The 18437-nt window shown below is 37.6% G+C and overlaps 2 protein-coding genes across 7 annotated transcripts in view; one reads left to right on the forward strand and one right to left on the reverse strand.

The window, feature by feature from the left end:
• Window positions 1–523: 523 nt before the first annotated feature.
• Window positions 524–14817, reverse strand: CCT4 (chaperonin containing TCP1 subunit 4). Of its 2 annotated transcripts, none has more exons than XM_081344284.1 (14): window positions 14548–14817; window positions 12913–12965; window positions 10901–10990; window positions 10566–10674; window positions 9755–9897; window positions 7190–7311; window positions 6978–7110; window positions 6141–6280; window positions 5647–5743; window positions 4399–4509; window positions 3896–4026; window positions 3578–3812; window positions 958–1071; window positions 524–695 (listed from the first exon to the last, which is right to left on the reverse strand). In XM_081344284.1, the coding sequence occupies exons 1-14, from the start codon at window positions 14684–14686 to the stop codon at window positions 681–683; spliced, it is 1632 nt and encodes a 543-aa protein (XP_081200410.1). In that variant the 5' UTR covers window positions 14687–14817; the 3' UTR covers window positions 524–680. The 2 variants fall into 2 exon arrangements, with proteins under 2 accessions (XP_081200410.1, XP_081200411.1); XM_081344285.1 differs by lacking the exon at window positions 14548–14817 and adding an exon at window positions 14048–14491.
• Window positions 14818–15850: 1033 nt separating this feature from the next.
• The window catches only part of COMMD1 (copper metabolism domain containing 1), an 86340-nt gene continuing 83753 nt past the window's right edge, over window positions 15851–18437 (forward strand). The window contains exon 1 of one of the 5 annotated variants that reach the window (XM_081344327.1): window positions 15851–16173. In XM_081344327.1, the coding sequence (XP_081200453.1) occupies window positions 15982–16173 (192 nt within the window). In that variant the 5' untranslated portion in view covers window positions 15851–15981. The remainder of the gene's footprint in view (window positions 16174–18437) is intronic. The other 4 variants (XM_081344329.1, XM_081344330.1, XM_081344331.1 and 1 more) reach the window with 4 other exon arrangements.

The following is an 18437-nucleotide window of genomic DNA, read 5'->3' on the forward strand; positions in this document are numbered from 1 at the left end:
CAGCCTGACACTTCAGTAGTCAATGTAACAACACACAGTCTCCTAAACAGCTTTGTTCAAAGAACTTAATTGGTAAAAACCACTAAAGAAGCCAAAGAAGCTCGAGTTTCCACAAGCAGCAACGTGGATGTAAATTCTGATGTCAAAGTGATACACAGGCAACGACATCACACCAATGAAATTATTTTCTTGTGTCTTGATGTCAAGAGTACAAGTTGTAGCATTTGTTTCATGACATCACATGTGTGGTGATTTGTACCCATTCTCCCTGGTCATACTTGTCCAGGAAATCTCTCTTGCATTAACAACAACAAAAAAAACACACACCAAAAGTTAAAAGAATAAAACAGTCTGAAACGCATGGTAAAGAATGGGTGAGAAAATTAGTACTTAAAAGACAAAGTTCTTGCTGATTTAAACTGAAAGCGCATATTGAAATCAGTTTTAAAAAGGGGCACAATCTTGACAATTTAAGCAGTTTTTTAGCTGTGTAAGTTAACGATTGAAGAATTTAAACAAAGTCTGTCTTTTGAGGTTGAGGTTTTATTAACTTATATTGACAGAACATGAACACAACCACAAGCTAAATAGGTGTCCAACGCAGTGCCTCTATAAAGGAGCCAAGTTCCAAACTTAGTATAGTGTACTACTTTAGAGTACTGCCTCTTCCTTTAGTCATTTCATCGAGTGTTCACCTGTAAAAAAAAAGACATAAGATATTATAGGAATAGTATCAGTGCATAATTTGTCAACCCATTCTCCATAATACAGTATTCTAAATTTTCAAAAACAATTGCACATGCCTAACTCTCCACAACAGATAACCATATTTATAATTACAAAATATTTTCATTTAACATACAATTATATGGTAAGAAAAATCATTTTGATTTTGAAAATTAACAAAAATTAGATAAAAGGACATTGGAGAAATTAAAAGAATGTTAAATAGCTTACCACATCATCAATCTTAAGAATGCTACGAACTGTTTCTGTAGCTAGGGTGAGAGCACTGATTGATACCAATAAAGGCTGGACCACCAGCTCTTCCAAGATATTTGAAATTCCACCCTACAATTTAAAAAACACAATATCAATGTACTAACAATTATCAGCAAGCATCTTAAACATATAATATTTTCTAAGAGCTTTCATTATGTTTAAGGTAAATACATTTATACCTTTTCAAATGTCTACACTAGAAGATACTCATCTAGTATGCAACGTTTTCTCAACATGCTGTACCTACCAGCAAAATTAAAACATTTTGAAACACACACAAACACGCACACACTACTATGGAAAAGTACCCAGTCTGATTCTGCTTATACAGCAAAAGAATGACCCAATTTATGACTGAACTCTTTTTTTCACTGAAAACAGAACTGCCAATATGAAATTGCTGTTACACAAATCTATGGTGAGGATATCCTTAAAGTAGTGGCTATAATTCTTACTTTAAAAAGGGATATTATAGAACTTAAAAAATACAAAAAATGGCAGCCAAAACTCCTAAGAGGTAGAGGAGGTCCGCTGTGAGAAATGTTGTGTATGTATGTGTGTATGTACACATACATGTGAAGCACTAAAGCTTTAAACATCAAGCAACTATTTTCTTTTTAATGATGCTAACATCATTAGAAATTATATATTAAATCTGTAAGAGATGAAGTTTTACAACTATGGAAAAAACTTTCATATTATCGAGTGATTATAGTTTTCCAACATCAGCAGCTCATTTTAATTCTGCTTAGAACTGCAAACCAAAACCAAGTATGTAATTCTTGGGGAGTGACTTTTTTTTTAAAGAGAAAGACCAATAAGAATACAAGATCACTGAGCTTAAAGGTTATTGTTATGTGTTTCAAACTAATGGCATTTTTCAAATTAAAGAAATAAACATTCTGACAACTTTTTTCCCATATTTAAAATAGGGAAATAATATAATATGAACCTTAATTGCAGAGAGGAATAGCAATTTTTTAATATAAATAAATACAAAGATAAAGTACAGCCCAAATAGGAACAGAGTTTCCCTGAGTCTTTTTGCAGGAGATAAAAGCTTATTAGGCCTATTTTATTGCCAAAGCAGTAGGATGAAGAATCACACCAACTTTATTAAATGATGCAAACCAGATCAACAAGTCAACACTTCCTCACTTTTACTTATTAACATAATTTAAAAGATTTAAGGAAGCTATTTTTTGTTAACATATACTAATTACTCTCTCTAGCTATGTGACTGCCATTTTCATTGACATATCAAAAATCCATAGAAGGAAATATTAGATGTAGGACTATCTAGCTAAAATTCAGCAGGAGGCAGCTCCTAGCCAGCTTTGCTTATGTTCAGAATCTATGTTCCTTCTGATGGTGTGGGAGGAGTGGGCCAATTCCTTTGGGGTGAGGTGGTTCCTCAGATTACCTGGACCCATGCCATGATGGACTTTAAGGTGATAACCAACACTTTGAATTGGACCCAGAGGCAAACGTATACTTTTAGTAATACTACGTATTTTAATTAGCTCACTAGTGGACTACTGAAAAGGAAATGTTAGAAAAAATCCCTCCCACTATTTTCCATTCCCATTAAATTATGCATAATTCAATATTTCTTTTCTAATGAAATATCCCTTCTCAAAATAAGGCCTTTAATTAAGAGGAATGTAAATCATGAGGAATTAGTGTGGATGTTCTAATATACGGTGTAGTAACCCCATGCTGGGCAAACAAGTGACTAGCTATTGGAGAGTGACTAAAACCCAGCCTCTTTCCCTATTATAAGCAAGCACAACTCCAACTTCTCCCCCATCAAGATTGATGTCACTGATTTACATTGATCAGATAGGTTTGAAGTCACACACAGAAGCATCAGAAGCAATTTTGGATGGCCAAAAGGAGACATATGAAAATGACTATCTGCCTGAATAGCAGCTATTGTAAAACAGCAGATAAAGTCCATGAATTATACTGAAATGTTGCCATTCTTGTGCCTTTATGCACTTTGTTTTCATACATGAAATGTTCAAGTTGCATTACAGATCAAGCTAGCATGCTCGACTTCCATAGCATCAAGGGCAAAAATAGCCTTCTTTGTTGAAATGCCATTTGCAAAAATGTTATGTGTATTAGAAAGAAGCATCAAGACAAAAGTCAGACATGTATTTCAGTTGCTATTATGCTGTTTGTGGGATCTGTTGGAGTGAACTGCTTCTTTGCTGCGTTTGTATAGGCACGCTACAAAAAAAAAAACAGTCACAATTTCCATTATGGGAATTTGAAAAATACTTCAATTATATTGACTCTTACTAAAATGTCCCAATATTCTAAGAGCAAAAAAGGATTTTATTTCACTGACATTTCTAAATTGGGTCGCTCTTCCAAAAACCAATACAATATAACTATAAACCTAATGCACTTCTCCGCATTTGCTACAATTTATATTGTAATTTCAAGTTGAGCAACCCTCTGAATTATGCATTATGCAGTAAACATGAAAAATAGTACTAGTGAACTCCAAAAAGGCAGTTTTCCAAATGATGTGGTACATCACTTGTTTTATTAGTTTGCAGATTACCTTTCTGACATTAATGCCAGCAGTTTTCTCTCCTTGTGCATGCCTGTTTCTCAGTTCTGTAACAGTGGATATCGGATTAAGGCCCGCATTTTCAGCCAGGGTGGATGGAATAATTTCCAGAGCCTCTCCATAAGCACGAACACAGTAAGATTCCATGCCACTTAAAATACGAGAATATTCATTCAAGCGTAATGCCAACTCTATTTCTGGTGCTCCACCACCTGCAATTAGCGCTCTGAAATTAAAATTAAAAAGCAACTTGAAGCGTAGCTTGCTAACTTGAATGATGATTTTATTGGTCCCAAAATGATGCAGTACCTTTTCTTGACCAAACAACGGACAACACACAAAGCATCATGAATGGAACGCTCAGCCTCTTCGATCACCAGTTTATTAGACCCTCGTACCACAATTGTAACAGTTTTTCCAGGGCTAGCACAGCCTGTAATCTGAAATACAAAACAGGCACCATACTGAATATTCAGATAAGAAAGCTTACTCCCTTTGGGGGGAAGATTTGGTTTTGGGAACAAATTTTAGAACTATGAAGGCACTGATGACAACAAAATGGCAGTTTTTGTTTCCTTTAGTTCTTGGCAGAGGGCTTTTTTCCATTATCCTACAGCAGACATGTCAAACTCATGATGTCACGTGACATCACGTGACGTATCGGGACTGTTTTGCCATTACCAGCAATGGGGTGGCTTCCGCGTGACGCATCTGGCCTGCGGGCCGGCAGTTTGATACCCCTGTCCTACATTCAAATCCAGTATGAAAAATTTGCTTTAACTTCAGTACAAAGTAGACTAGACTTATCCTACCTTAACTAGCTTTCCAGATCCATTTAAATTCACTTCTTCTGCATGTTCGGCAGATCCCAGCATGTCACCAGTGAACTGATCAATATGAGCAACTGGCTTAGTTCCAATAGTCTTTTAAAGAAACAATGCACAAACACACCTTAGGTTAGATATGTAAAAAAATATATCAGAATGTTCTGTATAATGTGCCCGCAACTGGAAATCAAAAGGTAGGTAAACTTCCCAAGCGGATGTCAAATCTACACCCACGTCTGAGCACAAACCAAGTTGCATAAGCTCCATGAAGACACAGTTTCCCCATCTCCAAATAACCATAAGCATACACTCTTATTTGCCAATACACAGGGTGGCAAATATACTCTTACATGCACAAGCAGCCTCTCTTCACCTCGAGACATGATTTTTGCTCAAAGGAGAGGAATGCAAAACTGCAGCTATTTCATTCCTTTAAAAGCAGGGGCAAACTGCAAGACTGAGGGAGTAAGAAAACCACCTAATCATTTACCTAGCCATCACTGCCACCTTGTCCTGTATGAAAACACCTATGTTGGCCCTATTCAAGAACGTGTAGCCACGTGTACTATAAACGTGTAGCCACGTGTACTATTTTAAAGTCCTCAGCGCTGAGTCAAATCTATCAGATGCTTCACAGATCTGAACAAAGTAGTCCAAAGAAGCAATATAGTGGCAGAGACTTCAAAGCTACAATGTCTGGGCTGATTATGTTTCTCTCAAAGTAGCTTCTGGCTCATTCAGTTAACTTATAACTAAGGAATTAAGAAAATGCATTAATGTGGAAAATACATGCATTTATAACCTCAACTGACTAGCTGATTGTAAGAGAGCACAACTGAGGTGGCAGAGTGTGAACAGTCCTACAAAGCACATATGAATAATTTGTAAATATATGTGCACTTAAAGTACTATACTACTGAACCTCAGTCTATTTGTCTAGCAATAAGACCCATTAAATTATGCTAATGACACTTAACTTCTAAGCTGATGTTAAGATTATTCTGTAAAAGATCTTAGAAATTTTCAGAGAAGCTACCTTTTTAATGAGATAGCTGTTTTACAATACGTTTTTAATTATAGCATCACAAATGTCAGGACAGATTCATTCAAAATGTCAGGACAGATTCATTCACCGTAACAATCAATTTCAATTCATGGTTACTCATGATACTGTCAGGATTACATTCCACGACTTAAGAATTCATTCATTTAAAAAACCCTCTTTTATCTCACCTTACATATAAATTCAATGTCTTCTCTTTCAATATCTTTGATCACCATGATCTTCATTTTGTTCAGGAAATGTAGAGCCAGATCACTTAGAGCATCCCTACAACCAATACATTTGATGAGGTTTACTGATATATAGATCATCACAGCATAGCATTATCAAAACTATTCTGATCTGGCATAGAATTATTTCAAAACTTCAGAACAGAATTTTATTTTCTTCCTATGCTATCAAATATGGGTCTCAGATATATCCTGAGCCTTCTGGAATCATGAAAATAATTCTTATGGCTCCTCTAACTCGAATCATAGCACATTACCATATATGGTTCTTCCACTACTATAGTGCTTAAAAAGTCTCTTTCCATTATTTTTAGCTTTAGCGAACTCCACAGGGATGGATAAGGCATATATTAACTATGACAAGAACAACTGTAAATCTAAGTAAAAGCTCTGGTTAAAAATGAATGAAATATGAACTATTGAAATAAACATACCGTAAAATGGATTTCTGAATGAGAAGTACATTGCAACCCGTCTTCTTAATTTGCTTAACTAAATTCAGAATGTAGGCTCTCTCTTCACGCAAGACTCTATCCATTTGAGTGTAGTCAGAAACAACAATCTGGTTATCCATCTAGCAGAAAAATTAAAAAGTATTTAAGTATACTTGTACGTAATGGACAATTTAATAGCCATGCCACAAGCCAATCACCTGAACAGTCAAAATACAGGTTTTGAAAGTAGTAAATTACAGCTGACATTTTTATTTTTTTTAGGCACAAAAAGTATCCATTTTTAAGCACTAGTTTTTGTCAGTTTGCTTCACTTCTTCTATAGAACACTACATTAGATTGCCTTGAGTGGCTTCCAAAAGACAATTCTTTTAGTGGATGGATAAATAGTGATTTTCATCAATAAAATAAGTTAACAGACTGAATTTTAACTTTTAACTTGTCAATTTCCTATCCCCATAAATCTGCTGTAGCTCGTTATGGATAGTTGCAGGAAAGGAAGAACGTATGAGACAATGCCAACTTGCATATTATTGCATTCAGTCTTATGTTAACAGGATTGCTCAAAACAAATTGGACAAATCTTGCTTTGCCAACATAATGTATTCTTCAATGAGTGCAGAAAGTCAATCTGCAATACAATCTTACATGCTGTTTAGTTTTTACAAATCAAATACAAGATCAATATTTTAGAAACTTTTTCAAGTTCAAACTTACACCACCACTGGAAAAAAGTTTGAATGGTCAAAAAATAAACTGTTGTTAAGTCTAGGATTCCCTATAATTTATTTATTCTAAAGAATTAATTAAGCAACTTACATCTGTTTTTGGAGCAGATAAGCAAAACTGAATGAGCCCTATTTTAGCTTTTTCCACTTTGGTTACTCCAGTATTGGCCAATTTTTGTGTGAGGACCAGCCCTTCAACGAGTTCACAGTCATCAATTGTGCCCCTGAAAATAAACACTCAGTAAACCAGCAATACTAAATAAAGATACAAATAAAAATTCAGAATTTGACTAACTCTCTTACCCAAGTTTTTTAACAATTTTAATGTCTCTAAGATCCACGCTGCTAGCTGTAGTTGGATCTATCACCTTCATCACAGCTTCAACGCTCATTGGAGAAAGGAGGCTAGAATACTGCGACACAACCTGAAGGATCATTATAAAGGTTTACTTAACATGCCTTTTGACTGTCCAGTGCGTAAGAACTTCACACTTTTACTTTTTTTAATTATTCAAAACTGCAACAGGGATTAAATTTCTCCATTTGTTTTAATAATGCCAATGATTTAAACAGAACTTAAGCCACAGCATCCACCCGACTCTCAATAGGTCTTCTGAGCAAGCCCCGTGAAGCTTCATATTCAAGACTGTGGATAAACAGCTGAACTCCAAGGGAACAGCTGCAAAGCTTCCTTTCCTACAATTCCCATTATTTATTTATTTATTTATTTGATTTGTATACCGCCCTTCTCCCTAAGGACTCAGGGCGGTGAACAGTGACATAAATATCAAAAGCACAAGTACAAATATTGAAAACAAATTAAACCCTAATGCCCAAATGCAGAAGATAAGTTACCTTAAAACAATAATTACAACAGAACCTGTACGGTTCTTCCTTCATGTACAAAATGGCAACAGCATCTCCAAATGAATACATTTGGTCTGGACAAACGAACCAGAGCAAGGCAAAAAAACCTTCTATGTTTAATTATTTTATTTAACAGGGAAAAAAATTGGTATGGTAGCAATATTAGATAGACCAGGGAAGGGAAGAGACAACATTCTAATGAGACAGAGAGGAAGCATCTTTCTTATTTATCTCTTTAGTTTTGTGCCATGATTTCTAGAGACTCTCATAACTGCATGTTAGCTATAAGTGCCAGGGTAGATTTGATTTAAATCAAGTCGATTTAAATCACAATGTAAATCAATGCAAATAATAATATTAAAGATTCTAACTACCAGCAAGAATGAGTTCCTACATTTAAAGAGCTCCTGTCATTTCAGGGCCATCATGGCTGCTGCGCCTGATAGCAGGCATCCACTCACCTCTGCCCGCCACGTCCTTCACCTTGTTGTGTCACTGCCGCATCACCAGCCGTCCCATTAAAGTCAATGGGACTGTCGGTGAGTCAACAGCGGGTTGGAGGAGGAGCCGCTGCGGGACAGAGATGACAGTTGCTCTTTAAAAATTCTGATTTAATTCCAGTTGATTTAAATCAAGCCTTTTTACTAGTAAAAAGGCTTGATTTAAATCAACTGGAATTAAATCAGCCTTTTTACTAGTAAAAAGGCTTGATTTAAATCAACTGGAATTAAATCAGAATTTTTAAAGAGCAACTGTCATCTCTGTCCCGCAGCGGCTCCTCCTCCAACCCGCTGTTGACTCACCGACAGTCCCATTGACTTTAATGGGACGGCTGGTGATGCGGCAGTGACACAACAAGGTGAAGGACGTGGCGGGCAGAGGTGAGTGGATGCCTGCTATCAGGCGCAGCAGCCATGATGGCCCTGAAATGACAGGAGCTCTTTAAATGTAGGAACTCATTCTTGCTGGTAGTTAGAATCTTTAATATTATTATTTGCAAACAAAATGAAGGTTTCCTATTTAGAATAATAAGCTGTCAGGTAGGTAAAACAGCGATATCAGAAACAATTTTAGATTAATAGGTTAATCACACATAGTTGGAGAACTACTCAAATTCTTTTATTTATTAAAATACTTAGAGCCTGGTACAGATGCATTCCTCTTCAAACAATCATACAGTTTGTAGTGTACATACATTTGCAAAAGAATGGGATAAAGGAATATTCCTGAACTTTGTTTTATAATTTATCTCATGGTTACTGCGAAATTGTGTGAATGCATCAATGTAGTACATGTTATCTCAGCTTGCAGAGCTTGGATTCATTGAATGAGTTTACCAAAAATGTAAATATTGCAGAATATACATCTTCATGCTACATAACTAAGCTCCATTTCATGCTGAATAAACTAAATTATTAATACATCTTAAATAGAAAACTATATTTAGATAGATTTTTACTTCAGAAGCATTTTATTAAAATAAATTTGATAAAAATAAAAAAATCTGATTTAAATAAAAAATAATCTGATTTATTTTTAAAAATCATCATTATCCACCCTGATAAGTGATATATATTGTGCAAATTTTACACACAGGATGACTTCATTAAGTCTAATCAAGTCACCAAGTGGAATGACAAAGTTTTTGTACCTCAAATAATTGTAAAAATTCTGATAGGTACATTTTTATGAAGTCATTATGGAAATTAAGTTATTAAATCACTATGAGAATTATAGCATTAGCCTTCAATAGGAAATTATGCTGAATGTTTGTTGAAGGTTGTGACGATCACAATCAACTTGAAATTAAACATACCCTGCGCACTTAAACATTACTGATGCCTAGCTAAAAAAAAATAGCAATCTGCAAGCTGTTTTACAAAGCACTGCTCTTGTCTTAGTTAATTCTTTTACATATAAACTGTACATAAAAGGCAAATTATATATATCCCAAATAAACAAAAGTAATAACTTATCAACTGTTTTCTTTCCAATACCCACCTTAGAATTCAATGCAGTAGTTGCATTGTTAAGGAGGGTTTCTCTGTCACTCAGTTCAACAGGCTGTCCCATGCTGGTCAAGACTTCAACGCCTTTTTCCAATGCCTTCTGGAATGACTCCGAAATGATGGTGGGATGAATTCCTAAGCAGAGTTTAGGATATAAATTTATTCAAACTACAGCTAATATACAAATAATAATCTATGACATCAACAATCTGTTCTCAGATTGGTCTCAATGATTTGATCTCACAGAATGATTTCAAATCAAGCTGTCTGTGAAAGAATATTTCCTTTGATGTTTTTATGGAAGATAACAGGTTGTTTCAGTCATATAAGCCATGAAGCCATTACATTATAGTAAAATTTTTCTTTTTTGTATTTTGGACTCATTTTATGAATCGCTCATCAAGGTTTCCATGTAAACAACACAAGGGAAAGTTCCCTCTCTCCCCCCATCCCTTATCTGAAAATGTCCAATCAGGTGGTTGCATATTGTTTAAGAAACAGGTGCTCGGTTCCCAGTTCTGCATCTCGTTATTTGACCCTGGTTGGCTGAAGCATCTCACAAGGCTCAGCTGGGCTTCCATTTCCCCCCACCCCTTCTTCCTTACATTCCAATCTTTCCCTCTCCCTGCCCCCTCCCCAAAAAATGTCAGGCTTACAGCTCATGGAGCTTGGATAGGTGAGATGCAGCCATGACAGCCAAAGATTTGGATACAGAAGTTCTCTATTATGACAAAAGATCATCCAGACTATATTTTTATTATTTCACATTACATTTCCATATACAAAACTGTATGTAAACATACCTTTCTGAAGAAGTCTGGAACAAGCATCCAGGAGAGCACCTGCAATGACCACAACAGATGTAGTGCCATCTCCAGCTTCAATATCTTGTGCTTTTGATAACTCCACCAGCTACATATTGTCAAATGTTGAAAGAAAAAACGTAAATTCCTCTATAACACTACTATAGAGGTTTTTATTAACCCAAAACATCCAATATACAAATGCACACATTTCTAGACATTTCCACGTCAATGTACTACAGTAATTATTTTCTATAAGGAATATAACCATCATAACGGCTAGTGTAATTTGGCTTTAGGTTTGCATTGACATAAATTTAAAAACTATTATTTACCATTTTGGCTGCAGGATGAAGAACCTGCATCTGCTTCAGAATTGTTGCACCATCATTTGTGATTGTCACATCACCTTTACCATCTTGGATCTACAAAAGCACAATCAAGTTTTTGGACACCAACTCAAAAAAGAGAAAATCTACAAACAAAATACAAGTTGAAACATCAATTTTATCTTATTGTGCACTAAAAAGTACAAACCATTGGTTCAATAAGGCAAACTACTATTTAGCCTAGGGGTTAGAAATATTTTCAGGAATGTTCACGGGCACTGATGTATCCCAGGAAATTTCAAGAGCATGAAAACTCATGAAATTTAGCCATCCCAGAATATTTTATTTTAATTATTTTTAATAATTTCAATGTTAGATTCAACAGACACCAATGAATGGCACCACCCTGCTCATTTAGCCTTTGCTGTTTTCAGTACCCATTCTTTATTAAGCTTTCCTTATCTCATAGATTCTCCTCCTGCCACTTCTTGATTGTCTGCCTTGTTAAATTAGCCAGGCAGCTTGACGTTGCCCTCTACGCTTCTCTCCCATACGCCTTCTTATGCTTGTCTTACCATTCACTTCTTAAATGGCAAAGTGAGACTGATGTATGAGTTTAAATGAAAGCACAATCCTTTCATTCTATCTAGTGTAAAAATCACTCGCCAAAGATTCACTGGCAGTTCATTTATAACTACAGTACATGCCAAATAAAGACTTATTTCTATCCCTTCGTTTCTCACAACCCTCCAACTTCTTAAGGCGCATGTAGTTATTTTAACTAGAATAGCTGCACAAAATCTATTTCACTATGACATTCCAAGCACTTTCATTACTTCTGAAAACATATATGAATAGAATAGAATAGAATAGAATAGAATAGAATAGAATAGAATAGAATAGAATAGAATAGAATAGAATAGAATAGAATAGAATAGAATAGAATAGAATAGAATAGAATAGAATAGAATAGAATAGAATAGGAATAAAATCTTGAAGGGACCTTTGGAGGTCTTCTAGTCCAGCATCCTGCTCAAGCAGGAGGACCTAGACCATCCCAGACAGGTGATTGTCCAGTCTCTCTTTAAAAACTTCCAGCGATGGAGCAACCACGATACCTGGGGGTAAGCCGTTCCATTGGTTGATTGTTCTGTCAGGAAGTTTCTCCTTAATTCCAGGTTGCTCCTCTCTTTCATCAGCTTCCAACCATTGTTTTTCATCCTTCCCTTTGGTGATCTGGTAAACCACCTGACCCCCTCTTCTTTGTGGCAGCCCCTCAGATATTGGAATACTGCTATCATGTCTCCCCTATTTCTTTTCTTTCAACTTGCCAAACCCACGTTCCGCAGCCTTTCTTTGTACATTTTGGTCTCCAGACCTTTGATCGTCTTAGTTGCTGTTCTCTGGATTTTTTTCCAGACTCTCAACATCTTTTTTGTGATATGGTGACCAAAATTGGCTGCAGTATTCGAGTTGTGGTCTTAGTAGGGTTTTATAAAGTGGTACTAATACTTCGTGTGATCTTGATTCTATGCCTGTTTATACATCCCAGGATTGTATTAGCTTTTTTGGTTGCTGCTGCACACTGCTGGTTCATATTCAGCAACTTCATATCAGCTTTCAATGGATCTACACATAGGAGCTCAAATATTAAGCCTCTGCAAAGAGTTCGAAAGTACACTACCATGAGTAAGGCCTTCAGAAAATATTAATAAAAGCCGCAATTTCAGGAAAATTTGAGATGGCTATATCAAGGGGATCCTGAGTGTCTGCACATGCAGTTGCTTAGTTTTTGGTCCAGCAAAAATGCTGTCTATGAATGTACAATTGGTAAAAGCCTTTGAAGTTGTTCATCAAGCCTTCTTGGGAACAGTTAATTTACTGATTTCAGAATGTTTTGTTTCTGCTAATGCATTCTGCAAAACATCTTTCAAATGCTCTTATTTGAAAGATGTTTTGCCTTATTATAAGCACAAGTACACATACACACAAGCACAAAACCCAAGCTCAAAACTCACCATTTTATCCATCCCCTTTGGCCCAAGACTTGTCCTAACAGCATCCGCAACCGCTAAAATAGAGATGAAAATAAATTTTATATACCCAAAGAGATTTACTTCAGGTGTAATTTCATTTATTGGATTTGTCATGGCTGCCCACTCCAAAAGACATTGGGTAGCCACAAAAAAGTCTAATAAATTTGACACTAAATTCTTTAGGATGTTTAAAATACCAGTTTCCACAAAAATACAGCAAACTGATTCATATATTAAGCCATTGCTTGTTTAATTATGGTTTGCTAAATAAATTCCAACTTCTTTAGTTCACATCACATGGGCCAAAAATGAAAAATCACAATATGCATGTCAAATTTTCAAATTATGAGGTAAAGGTAAAGGTTCCCCCGCACATACGTGCTAGTCGTTTCCGACTCTAGGGGCCGGTGCTCATCTCCGTTTCAAAGCCGAAGAGCCAGCGCTTGTCCAAGGACGTCTCCGTGGTCATGTGGCCAGCATGACTAGACGCCAAAGGCACACGGAACGCTGTTACCTTCCCACCGTAGTGGTCCCTATTTTTCTACTTGCATTTTTACATGCTTTCGAACTGCTAGGTTGGCAGAAGCTGGGACGAGTAACAGGCGCTCACTCTGCTAGGCGGCACTCGGGATTCGACCCGCCAAGCTGCCGACCTTCTGATTGACAAGCTCAGCGTCCTAACCCACTGAGCCACCGCATCCCTTTTTATTTCAAATTATACTAACCCCTAAAATATTTGAAAGTGGCTTCTATATTGATTGTATATACTGCCTGTCATACCTTATTCAGCAAACTAAAATGGAACAATCCTGCACGAACTCAATAACTGTGTTTGGAAAGCTAACCAATAATGCAGGAAAAATAGCAACAGTAATACTAAAATGTTATAATATTGTTTTATAATCTTATATTAATTATATGAGTTTGATTTTGGATAGTGAGAGAGCACCATATAATTAGATATTACTTAAGAACAAATATTGTTTAACAATAACATGCAACTCAGATGAACACTAAAATATCTGAAATGTGATTAAAGGATTATTCTCCCTATATGAATTTGCTTTTTGATCTTCAGTTTTATTTTTTATTTTTTTTATTTTGCATCTGACATCACCTGTGGTTCAGCATCACCCAGAAGAGGATCAATGAATCTAACAAGCCACAGGCTACCAATCACCTTTCTGTTCCCCCAAGCCTTTTCCACTTGTGAAGGGAGATCTCCCTCAATCTTAAGCCCTAATCCAATCGATCATATTATGGCGTGTTGTGTTGCACAATCAGCCCAAGAAAGTTTTTCTTCTAGAAAAAATAAGTGGGAAAATAGGAAGGGATAATAGAGATCATTCCTTTACAATGAACGCACCTTTCGTTTAAAAAAAAAAACCAGAAAAATAACGGGGCTACAAACAGCAAACGTTTGTGCTGCTCGATCCTCTCTTTACCTTCGACGAGACTCGGAAAGGGCTTCCCTTCGCTCCGACAAAAGAAGCGGGCGGCCGAGGGTGCGGCCTGTGGCCTTCAGCCCGCCAGGTGTCAACGGAGCGGTCCACTCGTTCCCCCGTCCTTCCCCCCCCCTCCGCAATTGGAGACAATGGGCCGTCCCATCACCGTTACCTTTTCCCGCAGAAATGTTGCTGAAGCGGATCTGAGCGGGCTTATCTTTATCCTGGTAAGAAGTGCGATTGCCGCCAGAGTTGCGGTTCCCGGTGGCCGCGTTCAGAAAGGCCCCTTTTGTGCTTGCGTTTTCCGGCATGTCTGCGCCCGGATGCCCGCTGAATCTTCCGATGGAGATGGATTCCTCTCCCCCGTCCTGGAACTTGCACCACCGACGTTTCCCCGCCGACTCGAAGCTTCCAGAACGCGCCGGCAGCAGTTGGAGAAGAAAGGACCTTTTAGCAGTCGGTCAGGCTGGCGCAGAAGATGACGTTTCCTACAGGGCTGTCTTTGTAAGTGCCTGATTTCCAATAAACACAGGAAAGCAGGAACGATTTTTTTCAAGTAGTGACCTCCGAGAAAGGAAAGTATAAATTTGGCATCTATGCATAAATGTCTTGCAGAGGCTGAAGCCGAAGTATTTTAAGTAGGACAATAATACCAAACAGCGAATAAGATATAGGCATCTTAATTGCCCAAGAGTCTGAATGCTGAATTCTCTTCTATTGGCGCGGAATACAATTGGAAGCATCAATTTAACGACCGCGAAATGTTGCAAATTGTAACGTACAAAATAGAGGGGGGAAATCCACACATTTATTCTGCTATTCTGTTTTCTTTCTCTTGAAAACTATCCAATATAAAATGAGTGGGATTTCAAAGTAAATCTGCATTAAAAATATAGACTGGTAGAGCTACCGCTATATGGTATTCAAGAACCAGTGATGGACTGTCTGCTAAACAAAGCAAGGCTATGGAATACACTTGAAAGAAAACCAAGAAGCCTGTATTTGTGGAGTCTGTCTGGCAAGAACAAAGAGCGTCACAGTGTTCTCTGTATTTCCTTAGGAGGAGATAAGCGCCTGTATAAATTTGGTTAATAACTAATGTCATGCAAGCGTGTAAAAAAAACAACACAACCTTTCACGCTTCTAGGTTAGAAAGACACACCTTTTTTTTTAATTGAAAAGTTATATCCAGAATAAATATGGGACTAAAAAGTTTCACCTAGCATTTGAATAAGTATTGATGTGATATTTATATTGCTTGTAGTTAGTTTATAAGAGTTAAAGTGCGATAGATTTAATAGTTTATTGTTGTTTGCATAAGGTAGACTATGATTGTTTGTATTTTTATACCCTGCTCTGGGAAGTCGGGGAGGGGGGAGGGGGAAGGGAGGGAGGGGATGGGGAGGGGTTTTGCTTTGTTAAAAAATGTATTGTAAAACTTTTCAAGAAAGACACACCTTGTATGCCTTGCAACTGAGATCAAGAAACTGAACTTTCCATTCCCGTCACCAAAAGGGGGAGCAACTGTTCCAAGGCACAGTTTTGTCCCCGCCCGGCTCCCATCCTCTAATCTTTTTTCAGGTCCAGTTGAGCCTCCTCAAACAAGATGGCGGCTTCCGCGGAGCATCCCTTGCCTGAGCCTGCCAAGCCCTTACTCGGGCTCCTAAATGGTATCGCTCAGGCCACCTTTTACGGCAACACAGAGATCACGGAAGAGCTGCTGCGGGAGCAGCTTTACCCGGACACGTCGTCGCAGGAATTTGGAGTTCTGCTGGCTAAAATGAAAGGAATCATCAAGGTAACGGAGGCGGGGCTGGCAAGTTGGCCGGAGTGGGGCAGAGCGGTGCAAAGCGCGGGGGGGGGAGTAAAGGGGGGAGAGGGCGAGCTTGGCTGGCCTGGCAGCTGAGTACGAAATCACACAATAAAATCTTTGCCAAGCCCGCACTTTTCAAAAGCACATGAATTAAGCACACTTTCCTTTCATTTCAAAGTGGGGGGGGGGGGAAGAGAGAGGGACAGCTGGCTAAAGGCGGTATCCGATCCTCACAGCAATCCCGGATTCGGATGAGAGGCAGGATCAGGCTAGATTGTCTTCCCAAATCCCCCGGCACCCAGGAAACTTCTATAAAGTGGTACAGGTTGGAAATCCTGATAGCTGTAGCAACACCAGGAGCCTTGGTGGAGCAGTGGGCTAATGCCTACTTAAGTAACACCAGCTGCCTGCAATTAGTGCAGGTTTGCATCCCACCAGGCTCAAGGTTGACTCAGCCTTCCATCCAAGGCAAACCATTCAATATCACAGTAGTCCAAGTCTATGCCCCAACCACCAGTGCTGAAGAGGATGAAATTGACCGGTTCTATGAAGCCCTACAGCACCTTATAGAACTAACACCAAAAAACGATGTCCTTATCATCATGGGGGATTGGAATGCTAAAGTAGGAAGCCAGAAGATAACTGGAATAACAGGCAAGTTTGGCCTTGGAGTACAAAATGAAGCAGGGCACAGGCTGATAGAATTTTGTCAAGAGAATACGATGGTCATAGCAAACACTCTTTTCCAACAACCCAAGAGACGGCTCTACACATGGACATCACCAGACGGTCAACACAGAAATCAGATTGACAATATGCTCTGCAGCCAAAGATGGAGAAGCTCTATACAGTCAGTAAAAACAAGACCAGGAGCTGACTGTGGCTCAGACCATGAGCTTCTCGTTGCAAAGTTTAGGCTTAAACTGAAGAAAGTAGGGAAAAGCACTAGGCCACTCAGGTATGAATTAAATCATATCCCTGTTGAATATACAGTAGAGGTGACAAATAGATTTAAGGAATTAGATCTGATAGACAGAGTGCCTGAAGAACTATGGACGGAGGTTCGCAACATTGTACAACAGGTAGCAACCAAAACCATCCCAAAGAAAAAGAAATGCAAGAAAGCAAAATGGCTGTCTGAGGAAGCTCTAATGAGGTGGCTGGATGGAGTCACTGAAGCAGTAGGCGTGAGCTTAAATGGACTCCAGAAGACAGTAAAGGACAGGAAGGCCTGGAGGAACGTTGTCCATAGGGTTGTGATGGGTCGGACACGACTTCACAGCTAACAACAACAACATAAATACCACCCTATATATACTTGCATGCAACCTGGTTGCCTATATGTAAATAATAGATAATGTCTGTCACCTTAAATTTGGAGCAAACTAGCTGATGGTATTTGTGCCTTCCCATAATGGGTGAAGCTGTGCCTCTGAATTTTGGATTGCCCTTTATTCTTTGTGTAAACAGAAATAAGGTTATTCATAGAAATAATTGTTTTCCTTTCCTACTTGATTGCTGGCTGTTTCATTGAATAAGTCAGTTTATTGACAAATCATATTTATGTAATGAGGAACTTATTCTAAATTTCAAAGCAATATTTCATATATAAAAGACATAAATTTATAGTGAGTTTGAATGCTTATGTTGTGTGATTCAGTGTAAGTACTGTAGGTTTTTTTTAACTTAAAATAGTATTTGGGATTATTTCACTTTTTTCCTCTAGATGGCAATGTAATATACAATATCCAGCTTTGGTGCAAAAATTGCTGCATGTTTAATGTTATCGTTCCAGTTCTCCTTTTCAAATCTGGTATTTGAAATTTACTGACACTGCTAATACACTGTGATTTAGCATATGACCTCTCTGCTAATGGCTGTAGCACATTAAATGATACAACAACCTTCTTTAAATTGCAAGAAATATCTTGTACAAAGTATATTACCAGATTTTTATCTTGCACTTCGATCTTCAGTCACAAGACTTGTTTCAACAAAGGAAACATAGTTACAGCCTTGCTATTTGTATAATACAAAAGCTTGGGGTTAAGAAAAGTCTTTGTTTCTGCAATATATCCAAATATAAATTAATGAAGGATCCAAATAATTGCATTAAGCGATCTTTATGAGGCAAATAGAGTGTGAAGTAAATAATCTATTATGTGGGCAAGCCAGAAAATATGAAGTTAGACAATTTTGTACTCATTTCATGTTGTATAAAATGAAAAATTTCCAAAGATTTTTAAGTC

This window comes from Vipera berus (genome assembly GCF_964194415.1).
Source record: "Vipera berus genome assembly, chromosome: 1".
NCBI lineage: Eukaryota > Metazoa > Chordata > Lepidosauria > Squamata > Viperidae > Vipera > Vipera berus.